The sequence below is a fragment of the Suricata suricatta genome, chromosome 9 (assembly GCF_006229205.1).
Source record: "Suricata suricatta isolate VVHF042 chromosome 9, meerkat_22Aug2017_6uvM2_HiC, whole genome shotgun sequence".
Lineage (NCBI taxonomy): Eukaryota > Metazoa > Chordata > Mammalia > Carnivora > Herpestidae > Suricata > Suricata suricatta.
The window spans coordinates 7468280-7479606 of record NC_043708.1 but is presented as its reverse complement, the minus strand read 5'-3'; the positions used below and the strand labels follow the sequence as shown (position 1 = coordinate 7479606).

General features: G+C 47.7%; 1 protein-coding gene across 2 annotated transcripts in view; it reads left to right on the top strand.

The window, feature by feature from the left end:
- The window catches only part of AK7 (adenylate kinase 7), a 67603-nt gene that overhangs the window by 30309 nt on the left and 25967 nt on the right, over window positions 1–11327 (top strand). The window contains exons 6-10 of one of the 2 annotated variants that reach the window (XM_029952413.1): window positions 3686–3766; window positions 6194–6282; window positions 8680–8770; window positions 9626–9703; window positions 10949–11098. In XM_029952413.1, the coding sequence (XP_029808273.1) occupies window positions 3686–3766; window positions 6194–6282; window positions 8680–8770; window positions 9626–9703; window positions 10949–11098 (489 nt within the window). Of the gene's footprint in view, window positions 1–3682; window positions 3767–6193; window positions 6283–8679; window positions 8771–9625; window positions 9704–10948; window positions 11099–11327 lie in introns of both variants that reach the window. The other variant, XM_029952412.1, reaches the window with a different exon arrangement.

The following is an 11327-nucleotide window of genomic DNA, read 5'->3' as shown; positions in this document are numbered from 1 at the left end:
GGAGGGGGAGGGGGGCTAAGGTGTGGTCATCTTCCCCGACCTTAATCAGCGACCTCATCTCCTGTTCTCTGTTCCGTGCTCTGCACCTGCGTGCTCTTTCTCATCCTGTTCATAGTCACCATCCTCATCATCTTGTTCTTTTCCTTTGTTTCCCGTGTCTTTATTTTTTCATCAGTGTAAACATATTTATTTCACAATGTCCACTCATTTATTTTCTTTCTTTTTTTAATGTTTATTTATTTTCAAAAGACAGAGAGAGAGAGAGACACAGAGTGTGAGCAGGGGAGAGGCAGAGAGTGAGGGAGACACAGATTCTGAAGACAGGCTCCAGGCTCCGAGCTGTCAGCGCAGAGCCCGATGCAGGGCTCGAACTCCTGACCCATGGGATCATGACCTGACCCGAAGTCGGGACGCAATGCGAGTCTGACTTCATTCATGGTGGATTGTTTGTTCTGTCCTTAGTTTTATAATTTTGGTTTGTGAGCTCATCTTGAGTAACATCTTTTTCTATTAGGTCACTGTTAATAAACACATTTTCTTGTGATTTATGGAACTCCAATTATAAAAAATAATCCTGTAATTTGACATGGATTTTTTTAAATAGCATCTCTTTATGTTGTCAACATCCATTTCTTAAAAGCTCATCGCCACTAAAAACCTCATGTAGATGAGTTCTCAGGGGAAAGGCGGGTAAGGCAACGTCTGCCTTCACCAGAAGTGCTGCTGAAAAAACCTCCAGGATTCATGACGTCAGTGTGAGATGGGAAGTCACGATGCGAATCTGCCTTACAGTTTGTAACCGGCCTCACAGTCAAGGCTGGGTCTTCACACCAGCGCACATCTGCCACCATAAGGTCACGGCTTTAAAGGACGGGGCGGTCCCCAGGTGGGGGTCCCAGGGGGCTGTATGTGCCACTCTGAAGTGCACTGAAGAGTCTCACTGCCTAAAACGCTTTTGATGTTACTTTTGGGCTCTGGAATCCCTGGATTCAGCAGGGAATTTAAATGCAAAAGACAAGCTTTTGAAAAATACAAGGCCAAGGTTAGAATTCTCCAGGGAGCTTTTTTCCTTCAAAGGCTTGGCTGGGTTTGATGTGATTCTTTCTCACCCTCTTCTGACACAGGGTGGACCTCCTTCTAAATTCACCCTTTTGTTGTGAATGAACCCTTCCTATTGCACCCCAACTCTGCTTTCACTTCTGGTGGGTTTTTTTTTTAACTTTTCATTTATTTATTTTGAGCCTGAGAGAGCACAGGAAAGCAGGGGAGGCAGAGAGAGAGAGAGAGAGAATCCCAAGCAGGCCCTGCACTGTCAGCTCAGAGCCCAATGAGGGGCTTGAACCCATGAACTGTGAGATCATGACTTGGGCTGATATCAAGCGTCAGACACTCAACCAACTGAGTCACGCAGGTGCCCCTGTTGTCACTCCTGTTTTTGGCTCCTAGCTCTCCTCTCCTTGAGAATTCTGCCGTACTAGATTCCAGTGGCATCTTATGTGGCATTTTTGGATTTTTGGCATCTGCACTGAGAGGCTTTAGATTTTTTAATCCACCAGCTGGACCAGAAGAGAGACTTATTTTCCCGATAAAGTTTCTGGACCCAGTTCTAACGGGCGCGCACACACACTCTGCGAGGGTTTTCCAGGAGGCCAAGCCGTTCTCGGGCACGGGTGCCAACTCCCTCCTGACACTGTCTTCCTGGAGGTGACAGCCGATCCCACTGGGGCTCAGTCTAGCTAGCGTGCCCCCTCCCCCATCGGACACCAGTCGTGGGGTCGCCAAGCGCCAGGGTCAAGAAGGAGTTCTTGAGACGCTGTATGTGACAACTTAGCACACAGCACCTGCGGGCAGAAAGGGCTGCGCTCGTGCTGTAGGAAGCTGCTGCTTGTGTGCTTGGCGCTCAAGGGACAGGGACGCGCAGGGGGTATGAGACCACAAATGTTCCTTCGAATTTCTACTGGTAGAACCACTTCGGCAAGATTTCTCTGGTGCGTGTCATTCAGTTCAATACGAATTGTCGGTGAAACACACGGGCAGTCAGGAGCCCTGGAGGAATGTCGCAACCAACCAGGACGTATTTGATCCTTATCAAAACTATGCAGGCTGTACGTCAGCCTTCTGAGCCAGAGGTGAGCGTTCTCCCGCTTCGGTTCCTCTCCAGTTGCAAGTCCAAGTTGTCACCTGTGCTTCTGACCAACCCTTCCAGGTTGGAGGTTCCGAAGACCCCTCCCCCCTCCCTGAACTTGGGTTTGATTAGTTTGCCAGAGTGGCTCACAGAATTCTAAGAAACATTTTACATCCTAGATGACCAGTTTCTTGTAACCAAAGAATATAACTCAGGGGCGCTTGGGTGGCTCAGCATCCGACTCTGGGTTTCGGCTCAGGTCAGGATCTTACGGTTCATGAGTTCGAGCCCCACGTCGGGCTCTGTGCTGACAGCGCAGAGCTTGCTTGAGATTCTCCTTCTCCCTCTCTCTCTGCCCCTCCCCTGTTCACTCTCTCACCCTCTCTCGCTCCCTCTCTCTTTCTCAAAAATAAATAAATACACTTTAAGAATATAACTCCGGAATGGCCGGATGGGAGAGATCCACAGGGCAAGGGGTGGAGAAAGGCATGGAGGTTCCCCTACTCTACACGTCCCAAATCTGCACACATGTCACCAAGCTAGAAGCTGTCCTCACCTCCTCTTGGGTTTTGACGGAGGCTTCATCACGTTTGAGAAAATCATTGGCCACTGGTGACTGAACCCCATCTCCACCCCTCGCCCCTCCCTGGAGGGGGTGCGGGGAGCTGGACGGTCTGACTGTCTGGTCACATGGTTGGCTCCTCAGGCAATCCACCCACGACTTCAGGTTGGGTCCAAAGGTCACCTGAGCAACATAACAAAAGACACCTTTGTCACTCTGTTTGCTTAGGTTTTAGGAACTCAGTGCCAGATACGCAGATGATGGCCAAATATGTATTTCTTATTAGGGATCACAATATCACATGTTTATTGTGGCCCATGGCTAAAAACTTTGTGTATATGTCCACCTCCCCTACTGAGTAACTAAGGCCATCATGAAAGGACCCATTTTTATATCTCCTTCTCCTGTAAGTGCTGGCAGAGAGCGTGGAGGTGTTAAGTTGTCACACATAATCATCTCTGGCTTTCGGTTAATTAAAAGCCCCAGAGGGGCGCATGGGCGGCTCAGTCGGTTGAACGTCCGACTGCAGCTCAGGTCATGATCTCACATTTTGTGGGTTCGAGCCCCACGCCAGGCTCTGTGCTGACAGCTCAGAGCCTGGAACCTGCTTCGGATTCTGTGTCTCCCTCTCTCCCTCTGCCCCTCCCCCGCTCATGCTGTGTTTCTCTCCATCTCAATAATAAACATTAAAAAAAAAAGTCCCAGGGGTGCCTGGGTGGCTCGTTGGTTACATGTCTGATTCCTGTTTTGCTCAGGTCATGATCTCAAGCCCCACATCAGCCTCTGTGCTGATGGTGTGGAGCCTGCTTGGGATTCTCTCTCTCTCTCCCTCTCTCTCTCTCTCCTTCTCAAAATAAATAAACTTAAAAACAATGTCCCAAATGAATTCTAACAGTGGTCAGAGGCATTCATATTTAGTTCTCATTTTAACCACTAAAATAATTGCATTTGGTATGATAAAATCACATCTAGCTTTTCTCCTGTACTTTCTCCAGCAGGCCAAAAAATTCGCAACGTACGTGGTCGCTGCTGGACTTCAGTATGGAGCGGAAGGAGGCATCTTACACCATTTCTTCAAGGTGTGAGTTTTCAGTGACTCTGAGGGTTTTTTTAAATGGCATGTTACAGTAACGTTGTACAACTTGAAGATTTTTTCCTTTTTTTAATTTTTCTTTCCTAATTACTATCAACTTGTACTTACCACATTCTCCGCCTAATAAAGGGACAAGATGGGTCATTCATGAGACAAACATCGATGCCTACCATGGTGCGGAAACCGATGTAGATTCTGGGAATCGGTGCCATGATCAAGTGCCTGCGTCGGTGCGGCTTGCGCCCCAGCGGGGTAGAGGAAGAGAGCAGAGCGGTAGCCAAGAACCAAATTAGCCAGGGCATGCAGAGTGTTTCACACACTGAAGAATAAAACTGGGGGGCGGGAGGCGCCTGGGGGGGCTCAGTTGGCTGGGCGTCTGGCTTCGGTTCAGGTCATGATCTTGAGGTCCGTGAGTTCGAGCCTCACGTCAGGCTCTGTGCTGACAGCTCAGAGCCTGAAGCCTGCTTCAGGTTCTGTGTCTCCCTCTCTCTGCCCCTCCCATACTCATGCTCTGTCTTTTTCTCTCAAAAATAAACATTAAAAAGAAAATGGAACGCAACAAAGCAGAGGAAGGTAGAAAGAGACCGGGCAGTAGGGCCGGGAGGTTGGATCTTGTATAGGATGGTTGGGGAAAGCCTTCCTCAGGAGGTGACATCTGAGCAGAAAGTGGAAAGCAGAAGGTGACTACTTTGCTCTCTGGGGGAGAGGCAGCGGGAACTGTACGTGCAAAGACCGGAGACGGACATGTGCAGGTGGCGTTAAGGGACAGCCAAAGTGCCGGACAATGGTAGGCGATGAAGTCTATCCTTGTCGCTTCTCAGCGGCTCCTCGCCTGCCTGACCGTTGACTGTTGGCTTTCTCAGGTCCCCGCCCAGGACCCTCTTGTCTTCCCCATCTACGCTCTTTTCCTGGTGGGTCTGTTCATTCCCAGGACTGGTGCCAATGACTCTCAATCATAAGTTTCTCCCACAGGGCTCTCTCCTCAGTCCTAGCTCTGGAGATCTGGCTGCCCATTCGGCACCTCGCTTTGGATGTTTCACAAACCCAAACCCCACCTGCGGTCATCCCTCCAGGACCTCCTTCCACCCAGCGGCACCAACCACAATCCGACCCCCACCCCTCGTCCATCACAAAATCCGCCAGTACCACAGGGCCAGCCTTCTCTCCAACCCCGCTCCCCCAGCCCCCCACCCACAGGCCGGGGAGGGCAGACATCGCTTGTCTGCACAAGCGCCTTGGCCCCCACGTCCCCATTTTAGATTCTTAATTCCCATCATTCTTTCTAGCGGCAGCAAAAGCAAATCTACTGATGTCACTTCACTGCGTAAAATTCTTCAAAGATATCGCAAAGTCCAAAATACCTTACAAATTCCAGTGCTCTGTTGTGGTCCCCGCCCCTACCTCTTTGATTCTTTAAAAGCGATTTAAGGGGCACCTGGGCGGCTCAGTTAAGTGTCCAACTCTTGATTTCAGCTCAGGCCATGAGGTTGAATCCCACCTTGGGCTCTGTGATAACAGATTGGAGCCTGCTAGGGATTCTCTCTCTCCCTCTCTCTGCCCTTCCCCCACTCTTTTGCTCATGCTCTCTCTCACTCTCTCTTTCTCTCTCCCTCAAAATAAATAGGACTTTTAAAATAAATAAAAGCAATTTAAAATAATCTAGTACATGACAGCTGAAGAGTACCCAGACTGTCGATTTCTTTACTGAAATACTTAATGCAGGGACAAGACAAGGGTTTGGACTCTGAAGACCAGGGTTCAAATCCAGACTCTGTGACTCATCAGAAGTGCAGCCCCCTGCAGAATACTTAATCTACTAAGCATCTCATCTATGAACTGATACTTATTACCCCTGGCTCTGTGGGGGCAATTTTAGACCTTCATTCACATTTTTTGTAAGCTGGAAGGCATCGTGCCCATGAAAGCCTTTCCTTTCTGTATAGACGCCATGCAGATGGCTCCTAAAGAGAGATAATGAGATTATAGATTTTTTGGAATGTCTTTCAGCCCTGCGGTTCAACAATTTCTCTTAATAGGATTTGATCAGCAACCAAATCTCATCAGAATTGATTTTTAAGGGGCCTGGGTGGCTCAGTCAGTTAAGCAGTCCAACTGCTGCTCAGATCATGATCTCGTGGTTCATGGGTTCGAACCCTGTGTCGGGCTCTGTGCTGACAGCTCGGACCCTGGAGCCTGCTTCAGATTCTGTGTCTCCTTCTCTCTCTGCCCTTCCTCTTCTCTCTCTTTCAAAAATAAATATTTAAAAAATAATAAAAAGAACTGATTTTCAAAACATCCCCCTTAGGCAATGACTTCATCAGATCGCTGGGCCTTTCGGAGGCCCCTGACTGTGGCTGTGTGTGAGCCATAAGTACGCATAGCCAGGGAAAATGCGCCTTTGCTTTTCTTGTAGATGGCTTGGGCGGGCGAAGTCCCTGCGTTGCCAGTGTTCGGAGATGGAACAAACGTAATCCCAGCAATCCACGTCCTGGACCTAGCGGGGTGAGTGTCCTCCTAGACAGACGGCCTCCCGAGCGTAACTGACGAACGTGCTCACGTCGGAGCCCACGGCGAGCGCTCACCTCGCGCCGGGACCCTCGCGTGTCATTGCGTTCGTTCTTCGCAGCAACCCCACGCAGAAGGTGTGGTTCTCATCTCCGGTTTGCGTCTGGTGGAAGAGCATCCGCCATCGAAAAGTGCCACGCTTCGGATGACAGGTTCAAGTCCATCTTTTAAAAACCTGCTCTCTTGTTCCTTCATCCCGGGTGAGACTGGTGTGTCCAGCCTACCAACTTAAGCTCCAGAAGTCAGATCGTGAACTCTACACCCGAAGCAGGTGGTTTGGGCAGTTGGGGGGCGTCACTTGAGCACGTGTGTTTCACGCGCACAGACTGTCCCAGCTCGAGGCTCCAGATGCTCTGGAGCGCCTTCCTCTGTGCAGACCTTGACTTTGACGCTGGGGTCAGAGGGAGGGTTCGCTGTATTTATGGTTTATCAGTGCTACATTTTAGGTCCCAGGGGCTTTATTCTACGCCCCATGGGCTACCCCGCCCTCCTCCAGGAGTGAGCAGTTTCTGCCCTTCCCTGAGACTCTGGCTTCTAGATTCCACTGGCCGTTAAGAAATTAGTCATAATCCCGGGTGGATTTACAAATTTACTGGGAAACAATGAGGCTTAGATTTCAAGACCCCACCCCTGCATGGATCTCTTCCAAGGTACTAAATTTAATTTTTATTATTTTTCTTAAAGAAGGGTCCTCTAAATCATATACGCTCCAGGTTTCATGCAAAACCTAGATCTATTTTAGCCAACACGTAACACTGAACATGGAAATGCTGAAATGTACCCTTCTTTTCTGCAGAGACTTCACATTATCACATTATTAAGTTTTAAAGATATGAAAGACTGTTTTACATCATTAAAACAAAATACCAGAGCACCAGGGTGCCCCAGTCAGTTAAGCGTCTGACTCTTGACTTTGGCTCAGGTGATGATCCCAGGGTCATGGATTTGAGTCCTGAGTCAGGCCCTATGCTGAGCAGGGAGCCTGCTTAAGATTCTCTCTCTCCCCCTCTGTCTTTCCCACATGCTCTCTCGCTCTCGCTCTCTCTCTCTCAAAAAAAAAAAAAGGCAAAAAAAAAAAGCCAAAATACTTAGCATCAGTCCTTAACATCTTACTTCCAAAGAGATAAATCAGAGAGTTCAATTGTTCCTATTACAGAGGGCCCAGGACCCCTGTCAGTAGGATTTGTTTCTTATAGGTTTCTTTGAATATTGTCAAATATTTAACAAAGAAAGAAGCTCAAAGATAAAGGGTTCCAAGAAATTAATATAAAATAAATTCACAGCAGACATTTAGATGCATACATTTGTCTTACTTTCATTTTACTGGAAAGGAAGCTAAAATGGAGATGGAGACGGAGATGGAAAGGAAGCTGAAATGGAGAAGTCCTGTGATGGACTTCGATCCATTATTGGTTGTCTCTGGAGTTCTTCCCTTTGTACTCACACCCCTGCTCTGCCCCGCACTAGCTGCATCAGTGTGGGCCAGTTCCTTACCCTCTCTGTGTCTGATGGTCTTGTTTGTAAGATGCGGTTAACCGGGCGCCTGAGTGGTTGAGTCGGTTAAGCGTCCAACTTCGTCTCAGACCATGATTTCACAGTTTGTAGATTCGAGCCCTGTGTTGGGCTCTGTGCCGACAGCCCAGAGCCCGGAGCCAGCTTTAGATTCTGTATCTCCCTCTGTCTGCTCCTCCTCTGCTTGCCCTCTGTCTCTCTCTCCCTCTCTCTCTCTCTCTCAAAAATAAACATTAAAAAAAATAAGCAGATGGGGAAAACAGTGGTACCTGCCTGGTAGACTGGTCGTGAGAACTGAAGGAGGGAGCACCCAGAAGGCCATCGCACTGTCCTCACCCAGAGATGGGCTCTCAGAGATGTTGCCAATCGTGACTAACACAGGGCAGGAAATCTTAGCCCCTGTCCTGCCTCTTAGTGCCATGCCGCTCCCCAAAGACAGGCACGGCTTCTCCGAATCTGTGTCTGCCTTTGTGAAACCCCCTCCGAGGAGCACTGTTGAGAGACCCCAGGAGCCTCTGGGCGGGCAGACTTCACACACTCAGGTCCTGCTGGTCGTCGGCGCACTGGGCGAATCTGGAGGCAGACGGATCACCCTGAAAATCCTGGCCTTTCTACTTTCCCAGCGGCTCTTCAGCCCCAGAATTGTCACTGGAATCTACCAGCTTCCCTGTCAGCAGAGGTCACCCTCCATACCACCCCTGGCCATATCAGCAATGAAGGGACATGGCGCCTGGCCCATGGTGGTGGTGGTCAGGGACGCTACTTGACTGCATCTCTCTTGCTTTTTCCCCTCTGGCGACGGCTCCTCCTGGTGGGCTGCAGAGTGATTCAAAACATAATAGACCACGTGCCGAAACTTCGCTACCTAGTCACTGTGGACGAGTCTGTTCACACCCTGGAAGATTTGGTCAAGGTAGAGCTGTTTCATCCCATGTTTGATGGCATTTCTTAAATTGTTTCACCCCCTACAGTGTAGCTATGGAATCGGGTGTGCTAGCAAGACTGGGGACTCTGCAAATGGAACAGCCTTAAAACCAGAGTCACTTTCTGCGTTTGCAGTGTAGGTGTTGGGAAATTTACAGCCAAGATGGCCTTTCTCCAGTCCACGCACAGAAGAAAGTAGGAGAGGCCACACTGGGGGCAAGACACACACAAGTCACACAAGGGGTTCCTAAATTGTTTCTGTGGACGCTTGCCCCAAAGTACTGATACAGTCAAGTTTCCAAAACCTACTGGTGGCTTCCAGGGGCCCTAGGTTGGAGAGGGAGGGTTCCCGTTCCATGCCAGGCCACTTGTCACCTTGGAGCCCAGCTAGCACAGTGAATGTGGCTTTCCTCTGGCCACCGCTACTCATCTCTACCATTCAGCCTAGATTTCCTCCTCTGTACCCTCCCTGCCTCCTTCCCACCTCTCGCAACTGGCCAGACACCTCTCCCCAGCATCCCCTCTGCAAACTGCAGACCCTCTGCAGAATCATCTGTGTACATGTCTGCCCTCCACCCCTGCAGACAGAGAGCCCCTTGAGAGCAGGGATCAGGCTTCCTCACCTCTGTCTCCAGTACCTGGTCTATGCTGGTGAACGTTGAATACCTGTTAAGAAATGAATCAATGAATGCTCTCAGTGTACTTCCCCCTGTTTTGAAAAAAAAATTAAATTAAATTTAAAAATTTTTTAAAATTGTATTCACTCATGGTTACATTCATTTGAGAAATTTTATATTCAAATATTACAGGTAAAGCAAATAATAGCCCTGTTTTTCTCTAACAGTGCATCAGTAAAAATACTGGCACAGGGAAGATCCAGAGACTCCCCAAGGAAAATGCTTTTCTAGCCAAGGACTTAACAGTAAGTACTTAAGATGAGTCTTTTCCAAATGCATTGGTCTTTGGGGGATTTGGAGTCAGAATGCCAGGCTTCCAGTTCCCCTTTGCCCCTCCTGCCCAGCTGAACATTTTACCCTAAAGCAACTTCCCTTTCTCTTCTCTTCTGAAAACCCTCAGAGGTCCTGGCCAGAAACATGTATTTGAAAAATCTGTTTGATACATAAATGCTTTGCAGAAGCTGAATGTCCTTTGCCTTAGTCTCTCTGTGCAATTCACACAGGAACCCAGGATTTCTGATGCCGTCACCTCGGAAACCTACACATCCTCAGTCAACGGTGTGCTCTTTAAGCTTGCTCTCGGATATCATTTATTCTAGGAATAAATTCCATCAAAACACTACATTTGAGAACGTTTCTGAATGGGCTGGTGTCTCTGGTTACCTCTGGGGCACAGAGCTGGGTGGGTGTTGATGGGAGTCAAAGGGAACACATTCCTCTACACTTTTGCTTTTGGATTTTGAGCCATGGGGTCACACAGTTCAAAGAATAGGTCCAATTATGATTGGTTTAAAAAAGAAAGAAAGAAAGAAAGAAAGAAAGAAAGAAAGAAAGAAAGAAAGAAAGAAAGAAAAGAAAGAGAGAAAAGAAAAAGAAAGCTTTTACTGGGCCTTCTGGTATCTCCCTACTTCTTTGAACTGCTTGGCTAAGAGCCCAGATGTTGCCTGTTCCCGGGGTCACACAGTTCAAAGACTAGGTCCAATTATGATTGGTGAAAGAAAGAAAGAAAGAAAGAAAGAAAGAAAGAAAGAAAGAAAGGAAGGAAGGAAGGAAGGAAGGGAGGGAGGGAGGAAGGAAGGAAGGAAGAAAGAAAGAAAGAAAGAAAGAAAGAAAGAAAGAAAGAAAGAAAGAAAGAAAGAAAGAAAGAAAGAAAGAAAGAGAGAGAAAGAAAAGAAAGAGAGAAAAGAAAAAGAAAGCTTTTACTGGGCCTTCCGGTATCTCCCTACTTCTTTGAACTGCTTGGCTAAGAGCCCGGATGTTGCCTGTTCCCGGAGTGCGGACAGGGGAAGGGGTTAGAAGTGCTACGGATGACCACAGGGGGCGCTCTGTCCACACCGAATGCCGTCACTGATTGACTCCCAGGTTTTGGGAATGTGTATTTTTTTTCTTTTTTTTCTTTGATAACAGTGATTTTGGTCCGTTATAGCTGTCAAAATGAAAGGCAAAAAAAAAAAAAAAAGACAAATCTCTAATATTCCTTTATCTCACAGCAAGAGTGCCTTGATCAGTTACTGGTCAACTTGAGGATGGAAGCCCTTTTTGTGAAGGAGAATTTTAACATTCGATGGGTTGCCCAAACAGGATTTGTGGAAAATATCAGCAACATCCTCAAAGAATACAAGCAAAGCAGGGGATTATTGGTAACTATAACAATTTCCTGTTTCAACTTCCGATTTGAGCAAAGTATATGAAACGTTTGGTATAATTACACCAATGAAAGTATTTTCTTTCTCAGATGTCCCAATTTCTAAATTCAAGTCCTTTTTCAAATTTGACTGACTCATCCACGTCAGACAATCTAAATATCTATTAATTCTTGTCAGTTGAGTATTAAACTTCTTAAAGTTAGATAATAACCGTTATACTTGA